This window comes from Mastacembelus armatus, chromosome 21 (genome assembly GCF_900324485.2).
Source record: "Mastacembelus armatus chromosome 21, fMasArm1.2, whole genome shotgun sequence".
Classification (NCBI taxonomy): Eukaryota; Metazoa; Chordata; class Actinopteri; order Synbranchiformes; family Mastacembelidae; genus Mastacembelus; species Mastacembelus armatus.
The window spans coordinates 16,699,735-16,726,619 of record NC_046653.1 but is presented as its reverse complement, the minus strand read 5'-3'; the positions used below and the strand labels follow the sequence as shown (position 1 = coordinate 16,726,619).

Below are 26,885 nucleotides of genomic sequence, written 5' to 3'. Positions count from 1 at the left end.
AATCGATCACGAGAATAAAACCGTGAGGCTAATGTGTAAGGTGGGAGGTTGGACTGCATGATGGGATCTCTATCGTCACTCTAATCCCCAAGCTAGTTAGCTGCCCTCAAGTTAATGTGGTTGTGAAACCTGTGAACTGTATGCACACACATTAGAACATAAACATATCTTTGCAAGAGTAAAACACTATTCTTGTTCTTGACAATAAACTAGAGTAGCACTAAACAAGATCGTGTATTAACCTTAATTCACACTTCTCTTGTCAATTTATACTATTCATTTAAGACGGTGAGCCTGGGTTGAGGGTGTAGGGTGCAGCCTGACCAATCAGGGAGACTGAGCTTGTCTTTTTTCTTTTTGATGCCCGGCAGATAAAAACACATGAGGTGAGTGAGACTGAGAGAAAGAGGAGGATAGGGTGATGGTGAGCTTAAGTAAGAATCATATAAGGACAATTGTATGGAAACAGGTGAGTGGAGACGATGTGGGAGCAGAATGGAGACAGATTGTGACAGTAGAAAATATGAAAAAATATGACAATGGTGAAGGAAGGAAAAAGTAAAAATGTGAATATAGTTGAGGAGAAAATGAAGATCATGCATCTCAAAGCCAGCTGTAAGGAGCAGAAAAAAATGGAAAGACTTATAGTGACAGAATCACTTTAAAGGGGCCTATTTCTATGGTGACACAGTGAGTAGGAGGTGTAACTGGTGTGGATTTGACACATGGCGAATGGCCATCTGGACGGTTGGATGAAGTGACCTGTCACTTTTCTCTTGCCCCATTTTCCTCCTCCTCTTTTGATTATCAGCAGGGCAAGTCCAGCAGTCACCTTTCTCCTACTCCCTGTCTCCTTCAATTAAGAACGCTGCGAAAACACATTGCAATAACGGGAAAGTAAACATCAAGGTGTGAAAATGTTTTGACAAAATGCTGCGTTTTTAAAGATCCAACATTGTCAGCATCAGTTTAAGATCGTATGACATAATGATGTGCTTACTTTTTATAGCTTGAACTTCATCTGAATCTGAATGACTTAAAAAAGTATGAAAGAGATCAGTAAATCTAAACCTTCCAGTTGGTTATGTTGATTTGTTTATTTTAAATGGAGATATATAAATAGATTGTTGAGCTTAATCTGAATGGATGTAATGCCTTTGACAAGCCAGACAGAATGACATCTTTATTATCTGCATTTGTTACCCTCAAATTGAAGAGGCAAGGTCCTCAACTGTGCAAATTACTTTGGCTTTAGCAAGAGCTATCAATATGTACAGTTGTTTCAGAGAGGCCACACACAGACACACACACGTTCCCCAGCATGGATAGTGGATGACTCATGTCTGCCAGCCCTTACTCTTACTGTGTGATGGCTCCAGATTTAAGGGCCAGCAATCTGCATTCATCTCACAGACATACTCTCTCTCCCCCCATCATCTCCCCGAGTTTCTACTGTCTCACTCTTGCCCTTACACTACTTCTGTTTCTTTCACACTCTCTTTCTCACACACGCACACACACAAACACAGGTAGAAAACTAGTGGGGGTGGTGTCAAACTGACAACTCCCTGCTGGGTCAAACACACACTCCATATGTTGTTGATTGGCCACCTCGGAGGTGCTGAACTAAGTCAGGCGTTCAGCGTGAACCAGTCAAGTCTCAGATCTGAAACTGTACCATGAGACTGCTGGCTAAATCCCTGTTTCCATACATGTAACAACAGAGCAGGGGGAAGGAGTTACATACACCACAGTTAGGATCAGAGACACACTTTGAAATTCAGCAACTACAGTTAAAGGCAGATTAGACAATGTCAGCTGAAGTAGGACATCTATCCCTGTGAGGCATGATCACAGCATCCTGCAGTGACATAACATGTGCGAGCAGTGAGTGATGAATGATAAGCATTCAAGCACCCTTAGCAACGACACCACAGATGTTTGCCAATTCACCATTTGCTGTTTCAGTTTCAGTTAATCTTCCTACGAAAATCCTGGATACACATAGGGAACTTTCAGCTATCATTATGATGAGAGGTGAATATAGCACAGGAGTTGAAAAACATCAGGCGTATGAAATAACATCATGTTATGGCATGATCTGAACTTACCCTGACCTTGCACAGTACCCTGACCTCCACCCTCTCAACCTCATCTTGAACCACTCTACGCCACAAGCCTGCAAGATGTTCTTTGAGACACGTGGCGCACTCATCCACTGTGCTGCCCTTCAAACGCTCACATTTACCCCTTAAATTGGTTATTTCTAACATCTGATAATTGCTTTTAGTCTGGTAACATAAATGCATACGTCCTATGATGATGTCATTGCTGATTTTGGTGACAGTCACCCAATGTGATTGTGAGGACATTTTGATTTGATTTGTTTGATTGTATTTTTTAAATTGCTATTATGTGTGACATCTTAAGCATTTTGATTATTTTCAGATTCCACTTCAAATATTTAGGTTAGTTGATGTTGCCTTTAATATTTTAATCTGCATATCATTAAAATAACTGCTGATGATGACTTGCTCAGTTTTGTTTATCACATATTTTGTTACTGGTTACTGCTCAACCTTGACTTGAATGACTGTTATTCATGAATTATCTTGACTGATAGTTAGTCAGTTAGTTATTCAGCTCAGGGATGATATATTTTGTGTGCATTTAAATTTTTTGTTGGAATCTGAAGTACATGTGAGCTTGCATTTGATGCCAATTAAAATCTCTGCTAAGTTTGTCGTTTCGCTTCGTTCTTTTTACCCAAAATACTTTATATATATAAAACATATATAACAGTAAATGCAATATTCAATATTGATTCATCATGATTTTGGCAGTGGGACACTGGCTGCACTAAAAATAATTGGATTGGTGTTAGATTAGCACTTTTGCCCCTCAACAACAAATTTTAGAATAAGCTTCCTCCCAACCAGCTTTAAGCACAGATTAATCAGGTAATCATCTCCTGTCCTATGGCCAATATAGAGCCCATTAACGTTAAGCAACACACTCGCCTCTCTGGTAGTACTCCAAGCCATGCGTTCTGACAATGATTAAGAAAGGGGATAAATACTATAATCTACTTTCAGCACCCTAAGAGCAACTACCAGCAAGCTCTGACTCCTTCCCTGTCACACAGGAACAGTGCATACTGGCCATACTGTAAGTCCTCTGTTTGTTTTAAACCCACTGACCAAACACAACACAGCTGATAAGATGGTACCCACTTGCAGGAAACATGATATTGTTGAGCTTCAGCTGCAGCTTTCCACTTGTTCACGGGATCAAGCCTGACTAGATTTCACTAGTGTTGTCAAAGCCTTAATTTCCTATACATCTTAGTCCATGCTTCTCTGGGGAAGAAGAAGTACATGGCATTTGAGGATCTGTATGTACTACAGCCCACATTACGCGTATGAAATGATTCAAGCCAATGAATCTTAATGACTGTATGGAAACAGTGAGCGTGATGTCTTAACTGCATTGTTGCTCTTGTGAATGGACTCGCATATCTCCTGCACCAAAAACAAGATGTCGCCAAAAGAGAGAGAGAGAGAGAGTGTGTGTGTGTGCTCTGCCAAGGCGATATTTGGTGACTATTACTCATGAAGAGCAGAGAGGATAGCCAAAACACCCTTAACCCCCCTTTATGTGGGTCTGTGCTCTCTCTCATTCCCTGTGTGTTCGCCCCTGTGTGTGTTTGTGTATGTGTGTGCATATAGGTAATAAACTGCTCCGCCACTGCGCAACGATGGAGCTATCGCAACGATGGAGATGACGCAAACAGACCCAGCTCTCCAAAAAAGTGTTTCAAGACGAACATGACGGAAACTTAACCGCGGTCCAAGATGACAGTGGCCAACGGGAGGAAGGATTCTAGGCTTTCCGTCCAGGTACAGGGCAGAGAAACCAGCCTGCGTGCATCGAAAGGGCTCGTTGCTCTCCTTTAAGTGTATCTGCAAACCGAACGGCGGCAGACGCGCAGCATCAGCAACGAGAGGCTTGCAACAGCTGGTCTCCCTGCACCCCTGACGAGAGAACGAACCCGGGGGAGTGACGATAGGGAGAGGAGGGCATGCGGTCAAAGAGGACGCCGTTTCCTCCCGGAGAGCCATGGAGAACCGGGATGCGGCAGCGCGAAGCTTAATCTGTGCGGGCGCGTTAATTGGATCGGAATAGCACCGACTGCTGCGGGCGCGATAGAGGAGCGCCCTGGACCGGCGGACGCACGGCACCCCACCGTTACAGAGGAGAACCATCCATCTCCCCCAAAGTCAATGAGTATTGTGGCAGAGCAGCCCCCGCGGTGGAGTCGGCCAGGGCAGCACTTTCCTAAAATATGACCAGGGGTGCTTGGATGCGTCGGCAGCATGATGAAGGCTTAAAATACTGGTTTGCACCCCGAGAGAACGAGAAGCCATTTACCGAGTCGGAGCGGGCCCAGAGATGGCGACTGTCACTGGCCTCTCTGCTGTTCATCACCGTCCTGCTCTCTGATCACTTGTGGTTCTGCGCCGAGGCGAAACTGACGCGAACCCGAGACAAGCGATCGGACGAGGGGCTTGCAATTACGGACATGGGCAAGCACCCGAATTTCCTTCACCGACACCATATCCCAACATCACCTGACCCCCACCGTCTCGCCAGAGAGCAAGATGTTATTTTTCTAGGGAATTCTACCAAACCTCTGTGGCGAATGGACACCTGTCACCCCGACAGCCTGTCCAAAGACTGCTTTACTTTCACGGACGCGCAGACCGTGTGCCTGGGCCTCTCCGGTGGAGGGGAAAAGGGGACACAGTTGGCGTACGTGAATCTGAGCGATTTGTACCTTTCTTTTTGTAATTCCTACTCACTTTTGGATTTGTTTTACGGGTTTACGAGTCCGGACGATTTGAATTGCACCCTGGATATGGCCATGGGGGGGGATCTGCTGGGATGCAGCGAGTGTGTCCGGGCTTATCAGCGTCTGGACCAGCAGGCGGAGGAGAACTACCAGGAGTTTGAACTGCTGGTTCAGAAATACGAGACGGATGTATACTCGGTTAGGACGTGCATGGAGGAATGCAAGGTAGGACTAATGAGGACGGGTCGCGCACGGGCGCGCGCTCAAACAGACACGTGCAAGTGTATTAAAGGGATGTGTTAATTGTCGTCATGGCAACCATTGAACATACCTGTCAGTATATAATAGTATTTATTTTATTGAGTTCCGACTATCAGAAGTGCCTTTTCTGTATCATGTGGCCTGTCTGGGTTTGCGCAAACGCACAGCTGCCCCTCATGAAAACAGCATGGAGGGATGTGGGGACAGGTCAACAGATATTGCAGCATAAATCTCTGTTTTATCTCTTGTTTCTCTTTGTCTAAGTCTTTCCAATATTTCTAACAGTCTTTGTGAACTGTGACTGTGGAAGTAATGTTTGACAGTCGGAGTAAGTTCCGGGCTTGCACCAGAGCTCTGTGAAATGAGTGGAGGGAGGGCTGTTGATGCTCATTTCAATATCATTAATAGCACACGTGTGATTCCTGCACCTAATCCAGGATTTGCATTGTTCCCAGTTTGCTTGTTGTTTTAAAATCATGGCAGCTTTAGAGCACAGAGAGTAGCTCCGGCTTTGAAGCAGCCTGCATTTTGCTTGTCAACAGCAAAGCATATCTGGGTTTGTATAATCCACACACACACACACACACACACCTGGTCTTGTGTTACTTTAGACATCAAGACCCACTAGAAACCTACTTGTAAATAGGAACATGGTGGGGATACATTGGTTAAATTACACTTCAATCTGTTTCATTTGATGTGCACTGGGCTGTTGCAGAGAAACTGTCTCCACCTCAGCTGAGCATCCTCCTTTGTTGACTATCAGTGGTACAGACAGAACACTGTGTTAAAGGTTTTTCAGCAGGACATAGTTATTTCTTCAGCTGTATACATATCAAATTAGATCCATTGTGTGTATGGCAGTAAACTGTGATCATGTCATGGCACAAGCCCATGGGCAACCTCATTTGTTTGTGCTTCATATTCTCCATCTCCTCTTGCGCTACTTGATTAGCTAAATCAAGTGTGTTCATGAGTTCTTTGACTGAACACACCTGAGAGATATTAAATATGCAGTGTAGTGGTCTTCCATGAGCAAGACTAAAAGAGAGTCAGTGGTATTGAAATGATGAAATATTAACAATACTACAGTCGCAGAGATTTATGATGAGCCTTGGTTGTACTGTATCTGGCAGTGGTGCACTACATACATTATGATGCTGCATGTGCAGAATTTATAGCTTTATTTGTGTTTTCACATTTGCTGCAATTTGTTTTTCAGTTGAACCATAGTTTGACCAATTTTCTCATCTTGAACTTTAAGATTTGCATTGACAGTTGGTATCAAACGTGTCTGTTGTGGCATCATCACAACAGCAGCACTGCACCACAGGTCAGAGAATCTATGTCCAAATGAAGGAAATCTCTCAAAATTTTTGTGATAAGGATTCTGCAAGTCATTTCTACAAGATGGATGTTGTTTAAGGGCAGATGGTCTGGGTGCTGGGCTCTGAGTGCTGATAATCCATGTGTGTGTGTGTGTGTGTGTGTGTGTGTGAGGAAGGGTAGGTAGTGGGAGGATCTGCTGAGGATAAACCTTCACAATGGAATCATGTGCTGTTAATGTTTGTTTATTATGAGTCATACCTTACTGTTGTACTTCTTTGTCAGGGTATGTGTACCAATATCTATGTGCGTAAATCTCTTTCTTATAAGATCTTACACCTGCTCTGTTCTTATGGCATCTAATTAGTAGTATGCATTTACACCCCTACTCTTTGCTAATGTAATAAGACTCAGCAGCCTTTTAGCCCCTTTAGCTTAATCTGAATTGCTAATCTGCTTCTGTGTTGTGTGTGACCTTTGTGAAAGCACAGCACCCCAGGCCTGCATCGCAAACCGTTGCTCCTTGAAGAACCACTCTACTGGACAATAAAAAAAAAAGAGACCGTTGAATTATTCTCTATTCACTCTGTCATACTTCTCACATCTCAGGATGCTCCACTCCTGTAAATTCTTCTTCCTCAAGTTGCTCAAGACTTTTTCTTTAAACAGTTTAAGGTCAAGTAGCATTGTAACATCTTATGGTATTTGATGACTATGATGACTGTTGTCAGTGTGTGTTTAGTGGATGGGAGAACAGGCAGTAAGGTAAAAATAAAGAAGAACCAACCTTCGAATACAAGCCACAGAACCATTCTTGCTGGCCAGATCTTTGTCATTATGGTAACAACAGTATGACCCATATGAGAACCACTTCAGGACACATCCTGTATGTCACTGTATGTGCTATATCACCTAACATCCATCCTTGCTTATGTCATAATCACTACAGCTACTAATGCTGCCCAACAGTATCATAGACTTGTTGGTTGTAATAAGCTTCTAACACAAATGACCTGTGGACTTATCATTTCTTGTCAGTGATATGTTAGCTTAGATTTGATCCAGTGTTTCCATTGTGATCATCAAACCGATGAAAATACCAAATCCAACAATTTCATAATTGGACAGCACTAACATGTATTGATGGTGTTATTCCTCCCTGCACTGTCGGTCCCATTTTTCTCTGCAAACTATTGAAATGCATTAATGAGCCACATTACTGCACTGGATGACATCTTCGTCTCCATGGACGCATGCATTGTATTATTATTAGTATTTCAAGGCAATCCACATACGCCATCCTACCGTGTTATAACTATTAGTGGTTCAAATGTGTATTACTGTGACTGAACAGTCCCCAAAGATTTTACTATTTGCTACTGTTTTGGTAACATTTGATAAAAGCTAGTGTGGGAAGTGTTAGAAATCGTGATATTAGATGTTGGCTTTGACTTTGATTTGGATATTTCTTGCTCTGACCTGTGGCTCTTCGTCTCCATTTCCTAAAGGTGTGTGTAGAAATCACAGCTCCATTGTTTAATTAGCAATTCAAGAACAGAACCGTTACTTCTACTTCTACTTCTACCATCACTTCTGAATTACTCTGAATCTAAACCTGTGCTCATTTGTAGGCCTTTGTTAGCGAAGACATTTGACATCTGTCACAATGTCATGGCTTACTGTGCCACTTGAATACTGTAAATTCAAAGGTCCCACCAGATTGCCAGGAGAAAAAGAAGTATGAGCTGTATCAGCACATATGACCTGCAGAGTTTTTCAGTAGCATAGGCTGTAAATATGTAATATTTTATGTGAAGGGCGATGTGCTGTATTTTTCCCATGCTCCTTTCCTTCTTTTCTTTCTTCATCATTTCCCACTTGTATTCTTTACACCCGTAGATCTCCATATGTACCTGTTTACTTATCACACACACACAGACACACACTGTACACACACAACAAGAGCCCCATGTGCAGTGTTTCCTGCAGGTCCAGACCTGACTGTCCCTTCCGGTGTAATTTAATTTGCACTCCCATAATTCTCTGCTTCTCTGGTGGCTGTGTCTCCAGGGCTCTGTCTCAACATGTTGATGGCCTTTCTCCCTCTATCTGTCACTGTTTCTCACTTACTTTCACATCCTCTCCCGCTTTGTCTTTCTCCCGTGTGTGTGTCAGAGCTCTGAGAAAGTAACATCACACATACACCTTTGCCCAGTATCTGTCTCTTTTCCCTCTCACTCTCTGGAAATATGTGGAAACCCTCTCCTCTTGCTGGAGTGGTAGATTCTGAACTAGGATGAGGTCCTTTCCTTCCCTTCAATTACAGGTCTGTCTGCAGAGATCCCACTTTGTGCTCCTTCACCCAGCCTCTCTGGCCCTCTCCATATTCAATCACCTTCTCTCCTCTATCAGTCTGTTTATACAAGACTGCATAGTTTAGTCCCCAATTAATTTGGCTGTTTAGGTTTATGTGTTAGCTTCATAGTACATTAAACACGCAGTACAGATATTTCTGGGTATTAAGTCATATTATGAGCTGCTGATGGTTTAGCCCATTTGTCAAAATGTACTGTAACGAATGTCTCAATACTTTACCTTAAAATGACAAGACGGATGAATATAAATGTGCACGCCCACTATATGTGCATTCTACCTTTGAGAAAAAGGTAGAAAAAAAACCTGCATGTTTCAAAGAATGTTGTTTTTAAATTACAAGTGCATGTTGTGCTGAACTGCACATTTGTGGAAATGCTGAAAGAAGGCTTTAACACAGCACGTAATGTACATATCACGCCGCTATCAACACAGACAGCATGGCCCCATTGCAAGCATTGCACTTTTCTTTCTCCCCCTCAAATTCAATTAGGGCTCTGTTGCTTCTCTATGCAGCTCAAATAGATCCAGGGAAACTCCCCTTCATATGAGCTGCCAGTGTTTGTTTCTCCCCAGGCAGGAGATAAGGGAATGCATCTGTTCGAGAAGAACACAGCAGCACTCCCATGGAAACGCCTCCTCATCGTCCTCTATTCCCGGTCTATGCAGCACAATGAGACTGTACAGCTCCCACCCCCCCATCACTGCCTTGGGCCTCAGCTCCAATCAACACATCCATTTTCTTTTTCATTCTATATATTCACCCTGTCTTCTGTAGGTCAATACTTTGACACAGTCCTTATCCTCACATAGTTAATAAATGGACGAACAATGTGCTGTTTGTCAGGTGCATTGGTACTGTTAGGATTTGCTTAAAAGAGAACAAGCTGAAGATCACAATATATGCTTGTCCCTGCTCACGTGTGTGATTGTGTTTTGGCCCTGTGTGCAAGAACAGGCTGCATGCATCCAGCAACTCACTGTACACCACAGCCCAGCTCTACTCACGGGGAGATAAAAGTTGCAATGAAGCCTTTTTAATCCATCCAATTCCGACAGATCGATGACATAAACAAATTATTTTACAAATGCACACATTGCTGTCTCTTCTCTCCTGTTTCTTGCTGGTATGCTTAGTTGAATGATTTGATGAGTGGGTGATGTGTTATGTTTGATTTTCTGTGACCAGCTGAAGACAGAATGGGCTGGGGAGAGTGGTAATGGCTGCTATTGATGATTGACTCCATACAAAATGCATTAAAAAACTGGAGACATAAAATCAGTAAACATCAGCCATCTATTTGTTCAAGGTAATGGTAATTTGAAGTGGTTAAAAGCCCTTGCATCATTGATGGCAAACAAAAGGGAAATGACAATTGGATTAATAAAAGTCAAATTGGGAGACGAATCTTAAAACACAAGCCATTCAAGATATTCTACTGCTACTGCGCCAGACCAGCAGTGTTTCACATTTCTTATGTAAAGTTCTCCTTTGTGTTGAAATGCATGTTTTATTTCAGCTCATGTGCATAAGCAGGACACTGATCCATAGACTTTTCTTTGTCTTTCGGCTGTTCTCGTTAGGGGTCGCCACAGTGAATCGATTGATGCAATAATTGATTTGGCACAAGTTTTATACTGGATGCCCTTCATGATGCAACCCTCTCATTTAACTCGAGCTTGGGACCGACACTAAGACAGCACTGGCAACTTCAGTGGCTGAGTCTAACGTTCCCTGGTCGTCCAAGGCAGCCTCCCATCCAAGTACTAACCAGTCCAGCTTAGTTTCCAAGATTGAAGGGATCGACCAATTGCAGAACAGTATGGCCGCACATTGATACGTAGACTAATTTTTCTTTATTTAAAAGGAAGCGAAACGGATTTTTCAGTGGAATGAGTCACTGATAAATATGAAATCCATCTAATCAGAACTTCATTTAAGCAGCTCTGTGGAAGCCATTCATAAAGCAAAGAGTAAAAGTGTATGCCATTTAGCCACTATTTTTAGAGTCAGTTAGCTGTGGACAAAACTCATGTTTCATTTACAATCTCCCTTGCAGGTAATGAAATCTCAATTAAGAATGATTATGATTTGAGATGGACAGGGTTTTCATTAGCATGATTATCACAATGCAGTTTTATTACCCCGGTGGTATATCACCTCAAACCTCAATAGCTGGTAACTACGAAAGTTGGACAGACCTAGAATAAAAGTGCACGTGACGTCCTGTATATAATTTTGATGCTTCTGTACACTGTTCATGTTGACTTCAGCTTTTTGTTTCCTCCTCCAACATCAGCTGGCTCTTCTCATGTGAGAAGAGTTTCACAAGTGTTAGAGATGCATTTGTGAAAAAGTCCTCCGGTGTGTGTGACAACATAATTAAGTAGCTATAGGTAGTTATGGGGCCACGTGGAAGCAGCTACCTACAGGGTCTGTCCTCTAGGGACAACAAGACAGTTATTGTGCCACATAAGGTTATAAAGAAAACATAACATGCTGCTGTGGAGCTCTGATCCCTGATCAGGCCAACTACTGAGTGATCTGTGTGGGTGAGAGAGCATTGACGTATTATCAGGTGAGGAACCTGTGTGAGAGAAAGTCTGCCATGACAAGCAAAAGTTAACTGCACCCTCTGAACTGAAGTAGTGCTGAGTCAAATTTTAATGTAGCCCAGAAAAACTGGGATTGCAGTCAGGTTTGGGATCAAGCTAACAGTGATGCACTAAAGCACACACAAAAGTGTGTTAAATTGCATCTAGATTGCATATAAGAAACTAGGTCTAAGAGGGAAACAAAGAGAAACTGACAGCAGCAATAGTGAAGTGTGCTGAGAAAGCTACAGTCTGAGCATCACTGGCAGAGAGACAGAAACCAGTCACAGTTCCCAGACTCTGGTGACATTCTCACATTACTGAGTCATCATCATCATCAGCCGCTCACAGCATGTCCTGATTCAGAGAGAACAGTTCAGAACAGTGCGAGAAGACAGACGCATGTACATGTAGTCTCATGTCTGTAAACTCACGCATATTGTACTGTACATAAAGCACGAGCAGAGACATAACATGGCGCTACCAACAAAACACACAAGCAAAAGAAACTGACGGTGATCAGGTGAAGGATGTAAGTAGAAAATAGACAGAGAATGACATCGGAATGATTAGAGGGAAAGCCCAGTGATGTGTGCAGCATGATGGGTTTGTGTCAGATCGCCTGACATACTGTATTCATCTGAGCACCTGGTCCTACCTAATCCTTTGCATTTTAATCAGGCCAGTGTTTCTTTCAATGTATGAGTGTGTGTGCATTTGTTGCGTGAGGGAGCATGTGTGTATGCATGAATGCATTCTGGCATAGTGCAATGCTGTATTCTAATTGTCATTAATTTTGTTTGAAGAGTGAATGGAGGCTTTAAAGGAGTATGCCAACATTTTGGGAAACATGCCTATTCGCTTTCTTGATGAGAAGCCTGATGCCTGTTTTTATTCTTTGATTTTGCATGGATTAAAGTGTTAATTATTGAGCTTTAGAGGTGCTGCTAATGTATTTTGTTACCTGTGAACAGTCAGGCTAACTTGGGCAGGAAGAACGTTTCCCTCCAAAGGAAACACATTTACTTGAACCTTAGCTTATTTAATAAGTTAACACCTTTTGATTATTTCCCTGATTAATCATTTAGGATACTTATTTAATTTATGTTAGTCGATTATCCAATTTTTAGCCAATTACTTTAATGTCAATTAACTAAGAAAATAAATTAACTACTTGCGCTCGCTCTTGCTGCACCACTGATATTAATTTGATGAGTGGTGATATTTAGACATTAAAGCTGATGCAGTTCTTGTTTCTGGTGTATAACAAGTGTGAAAAAATGTGATTATGCTTTTATCTAAATGTTTTCAGGCATGACAGATATTATTTATCCTTGTCTGGAAATGAAGACAGCAATATTGGATTGTTTCTTGGCTGTTTCCAGGGCTGCTTCAAGGAAGGTTGCCCCCTGGGTAACAGCAACTCATGTGTGGTGTTAAAAATATTTTGCAGTAATTTCAAAAAGGGGGTTGAGTGTGACTGTCTGTATTTCTCTTAAAAAGTGCTTTTCAGCTGAGGTGGAAAAACCCTCAAATTTAGATGATATTACACTGAACACCTCCATTCAAACTCATGCAAATGCATTTGTGTTGTCCTCCTCACAACCCTCATTATGAAGCCAAAGAGGCTGATTATTCACATCACTGCTCCTGTGGCACCTAGCAACCACCTCACCACTGAGGCGCCTTTTCTGGCATGCAGTGCGGGCCTGTATGTAAGTATGTCAGACCTACATTTGGTGGTCCGATTGAGGATTATGTGAGTGGGCTGAAGCTAAACAAGCAGTATCCTCACATCCTCCAGTCTGGCAAAATAATTTGATTATGGAAAGAGCAGTGAGGGGCAGCGAGAGAGAGAAAGAGAGAGAGAAAGGTTAAGGATAAAACACTAAAAAAGGAACAAAGCAAGACAGAAGAGGAATGGAGGGGAGCTTGACCTGACGATGAGGGTCTTATCGGCATCTCTTCATAATGGTTTTTTGCCTTTGTGTGTGTATATGTGTGTGAAGTGGATGGATGGTTGAAGGGTTAGTGGGGGTTTTTCACTTATTGAAATTTCACTTTTTCTCTAAAAGCCTTTCTTCCGTTTGTCCTCAGCCCCATCTGCCATTTGTCAACTGCAGCTATGTCACTCTTTCTCTACCGTTTACTCCATCTTTCTCACTGTTATGCTTCATTCTTCTTTTTGTTTTCTTTATTCCATCTTTTTTCTAGTTGGGAACTACCTGTCCTATTTTATGTCTTTTGTTGCAGTTATTCTTTACAGAGGCATTGACAGCCCCTGACTGATTCTCTGTAAATTATTCATCTGTCATTGACTTTTCAGATGAACTGAGGAGGAACTGGAACACTCCTGTCATTTGCTCCCATACCCTTGTGACACTGTGCTGCAACTGGCTTTTTTTTTATTTTTTGAGGGAACAACTAGGCCGAATATCAAATTTTATGTTGCATCGCGATAAGATTGGCAATGTTTTATTCGATATGGACAGGTCTTCCAGACAATCACCAAAAATAAGACTGAACAGCAAGGCACAAGTTTAGCACGGGTTTACGATTACCACCCACTTGTGATATAACGTTTCGCTAACCACTCATTCCATCCACATTTTGACAGAAAGCACAATGATAATGAAGATAGGGCTGAGCTAAACCAATCATGTGGCTGTAAGAAAGTTTGAGCACGTCAGTTAAGTTGACGCACACAGCCCAGACAGTGGAGGAAAGATGAAAACACCCAAACGGACACAGCCCAGGGCTCAAAAGATGAGAGTATTGTTGAGAGCAAGGGTCTGAGGACTTCAGCAGTGTGCAGATATTTCTGATATATAAAGTCTGACAAGAAGTGGAGTTGCATGCACTACAAAACACAAACGTATTTGACAAGAATATACAAATGTTCCACTAAAAACAGGTAATACCACTAAACTTTTTTACCACCTAAAGCAGTGCCATCCTCTAGAACACATAAAATGCAAGACTTTACAGATGCAGTGTTTGTGGTCCCTTAAAACAAATGTGACACTTGTTGCACAACAACAGACCTAGTGTATATACAGTGCCCTCCACAATTATTGGCACCCCTCACTGAGATGTGGTAAAATTGGTCGTTATTGGGTCTTTCAGCAGGATAATGACCCAAAACATGTGGCAAAATCTACTAAAAAATGGTTCAGCAGACATAAAATCAAGCTCCTCCAATGGCCATCTCAGTCCCCAGACCTCAACCCGATTCAAAAGCTATGGGGTGAACTGAAAAGGAGAGTGCATAAGAGAGGACCCCAGACCTTGGATGATCTGGAAAGACTGTACAAAGAGGAATGGTTAAAGATCCCTCTCTCTGTATTCTCCAACCTTGTGAGATGTTAGAGGAGATTAAGTGCTGTCTTGTTGGCAAAAGGGGGTTGTACGAAGTATTAAGATCAAGGGTGATCAAGGGTGATTTCATATAAAGTCAATTATTTGTTAATGTTATTTTTGTTTTTTGCTGAATAATTGCACTTCAATTAAAGGTTGGATTTTTCTCCTTTTTTTTCTGAATTTTGGTTCTATTTTTAAAAAGAAAATGAATTTATTAGAAGCTTAAAATCCAATCTTAATCGGGGGTGCCAATAATTGTGGAGGGCACTGTATTTGGAAGTGACCAGAGAATTTAGTTTCTGATCTTGTGTAAAACATGAAAGCTTTAATATTTTAGTTGTAGATTCGTAGATTAAGAATGAAGATTTTATTTTATTTATTTGGAACTGACCAAATTTAGTGTGTCTGCTGTAACACTAAGGCTTTTGACTTTTCAGAATAAAGATTTTAGTTTATTATATATGTTTTATTTATTTTTTAAATACAGTTGTATAATGTACTATGTTTGTAATATTCATGTTCATATGAAGAATACTCATGACCCATGTTTCCTAGCATGCAAACATAACATCTCAAGTCAGGTTGATGCTTTGATGAGCTTTTCTTAAAATTAAGATTACTATAGTGTCCAGACAGGCAGTGCATGTAACATCCATACTGACACTTTCTCCACACTGTTGTCGCTCTGCCACCCCCAACCATTTTGTTTTTGCAACCCTTCCTTTCCTCTTTTCATTTATTATCAAGGCAGTTACCAGTCACACAATCGCTGCCCCAGTTCGTCACATCATGCGCCTCTCACTATCTTGCTCCCTGTAGCCCTAATCCTCTTGTGCATACTCTTAGCTGGATAAAACCACCTCCCATCCTTTCTTTTTATGGCAGGATTTATGGCAGTACCCCTTCATATTCCACTTTTAGCACTCTTACAGTAGCTTCTCTTGTTACAGGGCCGTGCCCTTTGGAGGGCGTAAAATCAGCACAGCACAAGGAAATGTCTAAAGGTCACTAAAAGACATACTAACCACAGTTTGAAAGGGTTAAATATAAAGGAAAATATAGAATTGAAAAAACAGTGTTTGCATTCTTGTGCCCAGCTCAATCCTGCCACATTCAGGCTCCCAAACAAACTGTGTGATGTGTGCTGGTCTTCAGTGGAGGAGGGGAAGGTGACTAGACATACATTTGCCAAACAGGCCAGTTAATCTTTATTTAAGTCTTTTTCATCTATAACTAAAAAATACAGTTTGGAAACAGTTCTGATAAAGTATAAATCTCACTTTTGTGTCGCTTGTAAAGTTTGTTTTGGAACAAGCTGAAAAAGATGTGACCCTCAATTCTCGTTCATATTTCTTTTATTGAGGCCTTTTCAGCCAATAGTTTTTATTTTCATAAGAAAATAAAAGATTCTGGGGATGAACGTCTTGGTAACTGTCCCAATTCTGTTAGCACTCTGCTGCTACAATGATATTTTCTACAGGAATCATCCAGGACTATCTCACAGTGGATAAGTACCAGACAGGTCTAGAGATTTCTGAATTTATTTTCATTATCCACATTTTCCTATCTGATTGTCCTCACTTTCACAAGGCAAATACATGTCTTGGTTTTCATTTGTCCTTTTGCCCTGGGGGTCATTTAGTTGTTGTTGTTAGTTAGTTGCAATCAAACATCTGAGTATAATTCCTACAGTATACCCCATTATGTTGTGTTTTTTTCAATAGATGTGTATTTATCAGATTATAATGTTTAATGTTTTATGTTACTTTGTTTTAAGTTGGTAGGAGTATCTATCAGGGACGACGTATTACTATGTGACTGTGGTAGTATATGCGTGTGATTTTGTGAGTGAGTAAGCGAAAAGAAGGTGATAGAACGAGGGCAACTCAAGCTCATTTATTGATTAATCATTTGAAAGTAGGGGGGAGGTTTCAGAGTTTGGGAGGTGGAATCATCATGATAAAAGACAAATTGAGGCGGAAAGAAAAGACAAAGTCCTAAACTGACAACAGAATAATGCAGTGGATTTGAAACCTAATGAGTTCCGGACATATCTAGGAGAGTGGACAACCTGGGGGGAAGTACAGGGGCTTGACCTTCCACCCTCCCTCTCCATCTGAGGTTGATGCTGTGAGTCAAGGGACACAGCTGCTGGTAGCACAGCTCTGGCACAGAAAAGGATTGTGATCGATGGATAGGGAATGATGAGAGACTGTTGCTCACAGAATCACTTTGCCTTTCTTTTTCTCTCTTCTATCTCTCCTGTCTCTATGACTTATCCATTCCCCTTTCATAAACCACATCATCTCAATGTCTTTTTTCCTGTCTCTGTCAACTTTGAGGGATGCACTGGTCTGCCTTTTCCTCCTCCACTACTCATTGATACCCAAACTCAGGGTATCTGCTGATTTAAAAAACTCATCCAGTAACAATGCTCCCTTTTCTTCCACAATGTACTGTAGCATCTATAAACCCCTGTGTGGAGCAGTTAGCATATGTGAGGCTGTAACTACATGATGCTTCTTAAAGAGGTTATAATCAATATGACCTTCAGAGAAAAACAATGCAGAAATGTCTAAATCAACCATCAAAGATCTATGGGAAGTAAAATTTTAGTAATGGTAGCTAACTGCAAAAGCCACAGAAAAACACCCGGGATAGCCCATCTGCTTGGTAAGGTCAGTATTAGTGTTGAAAACTGCTCGAAAAGTTTGAATCCTCCATGCTTCTCCACTGCCTGTCTGGAATTCTCCTACGTAACGTCTCCCTCTTTCTTTGTACATGTCTCTCGCTCTTGAAGCCGCATTTAGAACACTGTAAAAGTAGAAGCAGGTTGGAGCACATGATGCTTTTGTACGTATTCGCTTGTGAAATTTTTAAGTCCATTTAGGTTTGTTTGTTAACATGTCTGAATATAATCTGTGTGTGTGGTGTGTGCAATGTGTGTGTATCACTGTGTTCCTGTGTGTTCTTGGGGCTTAGTGTAATCACAGCTCTAATCTGTCTGCTAGGAGCCTGTGTGTGGGTGACATTAAAGTTCTCATTAGCACTGTAACTCAGCACCAATGTCACTGTGAAGACACCAACCACACTTCCACTGCAGTAAGCTCTACCCACCATGTCTGTGTATGTGTGTGAGAAAGTAAAAGCTTCTTAATACAAATGATTTCTTGTGCCCATTCTCCTCATTTTCTTTTCTTAGTCGTTGTTAATGTACTGTCAATTTCATTACTCGTGTGGGCAAAATTAGATAAAACAGTACACGAGGGCTTCATTTAATAGTATGCACTATTAAAAAGTTAAGGAATAATAAGTAATGTCATGTGATTTGCCGGATGAGATGAATCATGTGCTCCTCCACACTTTCATTAAATAACTTAACAGTTCTCTTTATAGACACGCTGTTTGATGTAGCTTATGCTGAAGGAAGGCAGGATGAAGGTGAAAGAAGAGGTGGAAAGAAGGAATGGTTGGGAAGAAGGAAGAGATGGGTTGCTATGGTAACAGGGAACAGGGCTGGAATTGAGTGAAAGATGTGGTATAGACCGTTTTACTGAGCAGAAACCACAATAAATGAGTTACTGTACTATACAAGGTCTTCCACTGCTATTCTAACCAGAGATTCTGGCTGTGCTGCTCTACACATCTTTTCTCTCGTCATCCACATTTTTGGCATCCGATTTCTGGCCCCATCCCTTGACCCGCCTCTGAACGCTGTTAGAATAGGCATGACTTTGAGCTCTCTGCACCAAGTTAGTCTGAGTTGTTTGCAGTAAGCATATTAAGTAAAAGAACCAGAGCGAGTGAGTGAAGTGGGTCAGAGTAGGATATGGGTGGCTGCACTCAGACTGGTTCTGTCTGATTTCACACATCCCAGCTAATCAGCTTCTAATACTTAACATCCTTGCTTGCTGTAGCATGCTAATGCACAAGCAAGCTACCCTATAAATGAGGGGATAAAGCTAACATGCTAACACAAAGCTAAGCATCCTTATTGCAAAACAGAAATTGCATCCTGTGGAGGATTGCTGTTGCGCTTTAAGGCCATGCAGCATGGCCTTGCTACTGTTTCACACTGGGAGACTGATTCACAGCTTTTCTGCACTGCTGGGATTTAGCATTAGCATGTTAATGTGCAGCCAGCTTTCACTGTTGTTAGCTGTGGGAAGCAACAGACTAGATTTTATGGTTCAGTGTGGTTTTCCCTGAACTGGATATTTCGTTTTTCTTGCAAAAGATATGTTTAGGGGAAAAGCCTGCGGAAAGCGAAAGCAAGAAGAAGCGTAAAAAAAGAGTCACAGCAGATTCATCAGACTTGTCTCTTGTGTCCTTGGTGACGCAGATCTGTGGTTTTTCCTGCAGTAGGAACAACAGAGACAGAGAGAAAAACGAAACATTTCAAGGGTCAGGGGCTGAGACAAACACTGACGCTCAGAGTGAACACTGTGCACCTGCAGTGAGAATTGGCTGCAACAGTAGTTCATTTTTTTTCTGGGTCTCTGATTTGCATTATGCAGCATCCTAGATGTTGGCTCTGCTGCAAAGTACAATGCTCAAATAGACTGACTTCTGTAGCTGGACCTGACTTGGTGTGTATTTTGTCATGGATAGAAGATTTGGCCTTTAGGTTGAGATCGTGGCGTTTGTTGTTGGTGTGTATATGTGTGAGGAGAAAAAGCCAGGAGCTGCAGTTTCAGAGTTGAGTTTTGGCTGAGATTAGAGACTGGAGGCAGGAAGTTGAAGCAAGTTGATAGTGCTGGAAATGTGAAGTGTTGCATACTTTGACTTCATTAACAGATGCCTTCGAATATTTTGGGCTGTGTAAAACTCCTCTAGAAACATGAATCAAAACTATCTTTATACTTCCCTTCCTTCTGGAACTCTTACTCTCTACTCACAGTCCTCTTACTGATCAGAAATAGTAGTAATATGCTGTTGTAGATGTAAATAAGGGCACAAACAGATTCAGTTAGTCATGCAAACTTATCTCGATGACAGTATGTTTTATTACTGTTCCCTCCTGAGTTGTTTCACCACTTCAGCTACAGTAGCAAGAAAAGAAAAATATGCGAGCTCCTTGGAATGAACTTGGTTTTCTGCATTACATTGCCATAAAATGTGATCTGATCTTCATCAAAGTCACAATAGATAAACACAATGTGCTTAAGCTGCTTAAACACAAGCGTTTCTAATTTCTCGTGCCTTTATTCAACACACCCATTTAACATTGACAGTGCTGTAGGAAAAAGTAAGCGAACCTTGGATTTAATAGCTGGTCAAACCTCTTTTGGCTTTTAGCTGTTACTCATGGGTTCTTCATTACTTCATTGAGCATTCGACATTGTGTCTTTGGAGTCGCCTTGGCTGGGCGCCCACTTCTAGGAAGAGTAGCCACAGTACAAAACAGTGTCCAGTTATACAGTTTGTCTAAATGTAGACTGATGGATGCCCAGACACTTTGAGATGACTTTGTATCCAGCATTATGCAGATCAACTACTCTTGATTTCACGTCTTCAGAGATCTCCTTTTTGCGTGGCACGGTTAACTACTGAACTACGTAATTTTCCCTCCAGATCTTTGAACGTTTAATGCGTGTGCTCAATAAAGACACGATTAGAATTGTTTGTGTGTTATCAGCTTAAGTGTATTGTGCTTGTCTATTGCTGTGACTTAGATAATGATCACTTTTCACTTTATGGCAAATTAATGCAAAAACAGCTGTTAATTCCAAGGGGTTCAGATACTTTTTCTTGCTACTGTAAAGCCTGCAGATGCTCACATTCACAGCACAGATTTTCATACTTGTAATTTCTAGTAATAGAATTGAAATTGAAATTTGCTTCACCACTAGCTGATACCAAATAGACAGGATACAGAAATTGTATGTGGTGTGGCTAATGTACTATCATGTAGGAAATGTGTCATTCTTTATGAGGGTAATGCATTATTAATAGACCGTGTCTGAGTATATTAATTACCACCAAATCATTTGCCAAACATGAGGAATTTCTTTTTGCTATTCTCTGTTAATGACTAAATTGCATGCATGTTTATACACAAGAGAGATTTTAGTGACATCTCATTGAGGCTTCATCTTCTTCATCACTTTATCGTCTATAAATGTGGTTTCGGTTATAAATTTAAGCTCAAAAAGAGAAGAGAAGTATGCACAAAGGTCTTTAAATGTATGTTTTCACTCTGCCTTTTTAAAATTTTAACCAGCCATCTTTAGGCTGATGCACTCAAAGTGGTGCTATAAATGGACCACTGAAAACTTTTCCTTAATTAATAAAGGTTAATTCATTCAAGATGGAACACTTAATCCTGCAATACAGGGGCATCTGGTTAAACATTAACTTTCAGTATGTTTGATATCAGTTTTGGCAATTTTAAGTGTCTTTTCTGGGAAATCTGTTCATCTAGGGAATCTTTTTTTTTCTTGTTCTTCTTCTGCCATGTTTAGAATTTATGCATATACATGAAGTGCCTGTGACAGATGTTTACACTACAGATTCTGAATTTTCTCGCAACTTGTGAAAGCAGGAAAATTGCTCTAAGATTGAAAAGAAAGTAACACTCTTCCTCCACAAGACTAAGAGCACAATCTTTTTAACCCTGTAAAACTTTGAGGAATCACATCTTAGGACTTTTACTTTTGACATCCCTCCTGTGTTGACAGTGAAAGGTCCTCACCAGAAGGAAGAGAACGATTTGACATCATTCAACAGGGGCAAATTTTCAGCGCAAATTTGACCGTTTCTTTTTGGCATCACATTTTGACTCTCTGCTAATAAAGGTTAGCTCTGACTCATTTTAAAACCTTAGCTGAGGTATTTCTTCTGATTATTTTCCTCCAAATCCTATTTCCTGATGTGACTCATACTTGACAATTTTTGGATTCAAGCCCAACCATTCCAAACTAGTGAATGTGTCTCCACCTCAGTTTGCATCACCCAGAGTGAACCCTCGCCTACCTCCTTTTGAACACGGAACTCTAAACATCAATCTGATTCACTTTTCATTTTAGTTTGAAAACCCAACACTATGAGACTATGACCAACATTGGGAAACAAATTTAATTCTAGTTTTCTGGTATCTTTGTATAAAGGTGAGAATGATGCTAATGTCTCCAGGTGATACTAGATTTACCACTTTACCATTGGACACACTGACAGTATGAGCTGTGCATTGTGATATTTAATGACAGACATCCAAGTATGTATGGTATATATGACATTTAACCCCTTTCTGTTCAACAGTAACCTATTTAGACACATTGTGGGCCCAATTTACCAAGCCTTTAGGTTTGCCCAAAGTAAACTTTAATGTACAGTACATAAACCTGGACCTGAGAATATGAGCAATTATAGCACTACTGCAACCATTATCAGATAAAAGGTCATTCTATTTCACGCTGTATGCAGAGATTTCAGTCAAAGATGATAATAGAGCAGCTGTAGATATCACACCTGCAGCTCCTGTAAGGTTTCCCCCCCCTTAACTGTCATGCCTGAGTGTGTGTGTGTTTGTGTGTGCGCACTGTGCATGTGTTTGTTGTTTTACACACTCACAGACACACACAGAGAATCAATGTAAGCTGTGCACCTGTGTATGTTTTGTCCTGTGTCAGAGTGGCCTCTGTGAAGCCTGATGTTATCCAGTGCTGGTGATGAAAGGTAGATTTTGTCCTTTCCAGGTGGTCCTGAAAGAGAGAGAGAGAGAGAGGAGGGGGGGGTCAGAAGATAATATGAGCGGTTTCTTTAAGTCCTCCATGTGCCTAGCTGAACATTTATGATGGGCTTGCTAAGCTATTCCATGCAAATCTGTTTCAAGTCTAGTCATGTGTCTGAATGAAATCATAAATCCCTTTGGATTTATTATCAGCCTTTTGTAGAATCTCTCAGGACTAAATCCCATCAATAGTCACCATGATCATGACGCACCTGTGGCTTAATAATGAATAATGTTTTTTTAAGTGTCTGTGTCATGTTTCTTGCAATATTTTAAAAATGTTGCTATGGCTCTATGGTGGAGTATGAGGAGCATACACTTAACATGTTTTTTAGGTACACTTAGCTACCAGCAGTGTAATAAATCCCACCTCCATGAAGATTTTAGAGAGATGCTTCTTCATATTTAGTCTACTTCACTGCCATAAAAGGGTGGACAAAATATTAGAAATATATGAAACATATCTCCATATGATATAATTAAATCTAAGAAGAAATTCACTCCAGAAACATTGCTGAAGCTATTAAATGGCGTGAGGAAATGACCTTAAATCTTCTCTTCTTTTTTAAGTGTAACGAAATTCTAACTGGAGCAATCTGGTACAATGAACTGTACAATATGACAAGAAAAAATGTAATAAAAAAATAGAATTACACATTGCAATAGATTTAAGTTTGAAAAATACAGAACAGGGCTTGTCTTGTTTTTAGTTGCATTTTTGATGATTAACTAGTTAGCACTAATCACCATGTTTCTGTATTGTTTTTTTGTGATCACATGCTTCATAAAAACATAATTTTGTGCTTTGCAAGTTGGATGCTTTAAAGGTAAAGCAGCAGCAGTAGTAAATATTCAGCATGCACAGTAGCGGCAGTTATACTGAGAGGTTGGAGAGTAAACAGTGAGGCTGTTATCAATGAGACACAGTTTTGAAAAGAAACACTGATTTAAATGCATGCCTCATTTCCTGTAAATCCCCTGTGCATGTAAAGGAAGTTTGAATCCAGAATGGAAATGGTGAACCCCGCCCATGACGACGAAAGCTACTACTATATGGAGAGAGGAAATGACTGTATTGAATGGAAATTATATAGATACTGAAGAAGAATGACACATGACACTAACTCAAACAGTACATTGCAGGTAGCTGTATATAAAGAGCACATGTAATGACTCACTTAATGCACATCTGAACATGTGGCATCTTCCAAGTGAAATGAATTGGAGCATTGTTTATGGTTGGGCTAAATCAGTCACTTCAAGAAAGTAGTAACATGCAGATGTAGCTCATCCTCTACAACATCTTCATTTTCATCCTTACAAAAACCTGCATTTTTTGTGTGTCTCTTCCACATTTGCTGTATCTACTATATGTTCACACGTTGAAAACAACTGGGCAGGCCATTGAAAACCACAATACTCTGCTCTGGGCACCTTTCAGTACACTGAGTTTATATGAGGTGACACAGTGCCTGCTGAATATTTCAGTCATGCTGCCTTGCCTTGAGAAGGATAATGCTTGAAATAAGCAGGCTGTAAGGAAGAAAAAGACCATATATCATTGTGTAGTTAATGTTTGTGAACAAACAGGTTATTTTTTAAGCAGAACAGTGGACGTACTCCTTTTTATCTGTTCCTTTTCATATTCGTTTGATGGCGTCTTGTATGTGAGATATAATTTCCTTCCTCTTGATGATTTTTAGACTTCTGTCAACAGTCAGAAAACAGAGCTTAATGTAAGTGAACTATCATTTGGTGTCTGGAGTGTGACCATAATCGAGGTTCAGACACACTAATGTATCTTTGGGCTGTTAGTGCCAAGCAAGTGCTTGGGCCTTGGCATGCTAGAAAATAATTAATTCAAGTTAAAATACTTTTGATTTCATTAAAAAGTGTATTAACTATTATCTAATAAACATAATCCACTCTGTCTGGTTGCTACTTTCCTTTGCCAAACCACTATCAAAAGAAATTACATTTTCTGACTGTATATGTCCATCTGCTTGCTCTTTTATAGCTGTGTGGCCGATAAGTGCTTTTCCTTTGAGTGAGTCATGACAGGAGGTGGCCAACTACTGTTCAGGCCGCCTTGACTCCTCTCGCTGTGCGCCCCCCAGCTGGTTCAGCTGATCCGGAAACCAACCCTAATATAGATCATATACCTGGGAGCACAGCATGGGATCCTGGCCCTCATTGGATCTTTTTTATATTTAGCTTTCTTTCTCCCTAGCTAAAACATCCTTCACAGGCATGAAAGAAAAAGGCTTTCAAACAGCCATGCCTACATACACATGCATTTACATACAACGCACACATTCACATTCACATCCACCTGTACAATGTGAGTCTGTTGTGGGACAGCAAAGCACAGTAGCTATAGTTAGATGGTATTTTCAGTGAAAAATACTGCGCATCATTAGATTGTCTTTGCTCAGCCTCCATCTTTTTAACTGTAAACTATAGCCTCGATTTATAGCATCTAACTAATGACATTTTGGTGATAAATAAATCATAGATAATGAGAGCAGGGATTACACATGACCTGCTTGTATCTCTACCCAGTTTTAGAGAGGTTTGACTTCATCTACACAGCATGAAATACTTATGAAAAATGAGACTAAAGAGGATGGGCCATAAGAAGCATGGAGAGAAAAGTGGGAAAGGAGGCAGACAGAATAGAAAGAGAATGAAGAGGTAGTTAATATTTGATTAGTTAATTAGAGACTGTGCTGTAGCTCTAGGCTCCTGGGTGTCATTGTGGCCGGCACAGCCATCACTTACTGTACCAGCCTATTTCCGACGGCCTCCCCTTCACAACAAATACAGTACCATGACTAGAGTAGTTTTTCTGCAGTCACGCAAAATCAAGAGAAAGTGGATGCAAAGAGGGAAATTACTGTGAAACAAAATGCAATTTAAAGTGCTGTTTTGGTATTTATGTGACCTGGTGTGCACAGGCAAACTTTCAGTGGGCATGCTAGAAATTAGTATTAGTCAAAGCCAAAAATGTTGGGCCCTTTCCAATTTTGATGCAGCAAAAGTTTCACAATTGCAATGAAACTCCAGCACATATTCTAGTAGTTGTCTATAGTAAACTTCTATCCTTATGTGGAAAATAGTGAAAAATAATAAAGACCTAAAAATTTACTCAACAGTGTAATTTGGGTTCTCAGTTCTGGGTATGTCACCATCTTCACTATAGCCTGTGACAGAAATATATGAGTTTTCTAAATTGAAGCAAAATCACATCCTGGAGAGTGTCTCATATTTTTTCTTTTTAATGTGGCCTGGTTTGAGTAGGTGGGTCATACTTTTCACCAGAAATGCACTGCACACACTGGATTGCCAATGATACACTTCTAATTCAGCTACTGTCCCACTTCGGTGCTCAAGAAGACTCTACAGTAAAGGTGAAGGAATTTACAACATTGTCAAAGCTACACTTTTTCTGCAAGAATTAGGGCCTAGAGACGCAAGAAAGGAGAAAGTGAGGACATGAGGTAAGAATAATCAAGGACAAAAGGGCAGACTGAAGGAAACAGTGGGAGTCATTGAGCTCCTCAGGCAGACACTGTAGAAATGCCACAAGTTTCCTCAGGCTTCTAGGGAAGAGTACTGAGAAGGAAGGCAGTGAAAGAGTGTAAGAGAGAGAGAGAGAGAGAAGATCAACAAAGAGAAACAATTTGATAAAGAGACCTAGCTTTTGACACTTGGTTGCTAAGAAAAGATGTACGTTTCTGCTGAACATCTGCCAGGTCTGATTACTGTTTCAGGCATAGATGTTAAGACAAAGAAATTAACGTGTGTTCTCTTTTTAACAAGTATGTTGTGACTTGAAAATGTCACACTGGGTCCAAAAAAGGTACAGATTTCTCAATGATGAGTCATACATATCACAACAGCGAGAGAGTGTGTGTGTTGTTGCAATAAAATGCACTTGGTGTGTGTGAGCATGTATACAGAGGTAGGACAGGTCTGTGTGATTTTGTCTAGATATGGCTGCAAAACAATCCAGAAATTAATAATTACACATTCTGACACAAGCATACACAGATATAGATATCTATATAGATATAGATATCTATATAGATATATATCTATATATAGGAACATGAAAAGCTTTGTCTTGTATTGTGAGTCCCTTGTGCAATAACAGCTTGTCAGTCCATGAATAAAGTTTTCCACAGAGACAGGTGCAGAGAGAGACTGATGCACATAAGCTGTGGTTGATACTTTATTGAGCTTATCAACCCATAGGGGAACAGAAAACCTAATTCTGCAACCCATGTCTTCCCACTGCAAGACCAGAGGATAAAACAAAGGGAGCAGCAACTGAGGACTGCGTGTTAATTACAAATGTATAAGATAAACCCAAGTGCATATTGT

At 40.7% G+C, this 26,885-nt stretch overlaps 1 protein-coding gene across 1 annotated transcript in view; it reads left to right on the top strand.

Moving 5' to 3' along the window:
* Nucleotides 1-3,933: 3,933 nt before the first annotated feature.
* Nucleotides 3,934-26,885, top strand: part of nalf1b (NALCN channel auxiliary factor 1b) — a 62,447-nt gene continuing 39,495 nt past the window's right edge. The window contains exon 1 of the mRNA XM_026295888.1: nucleotides 3,934-5,077. Coding sequence (XP_026151673.1) covers nucleotides 4,346-5,077 — 732 coding nt within the window. The 5' untranslated portion in view covers nucleotides 3,934-4,345. The remainder of the gene's footprint in view (nucleotides 5,078-26,885) is intronic.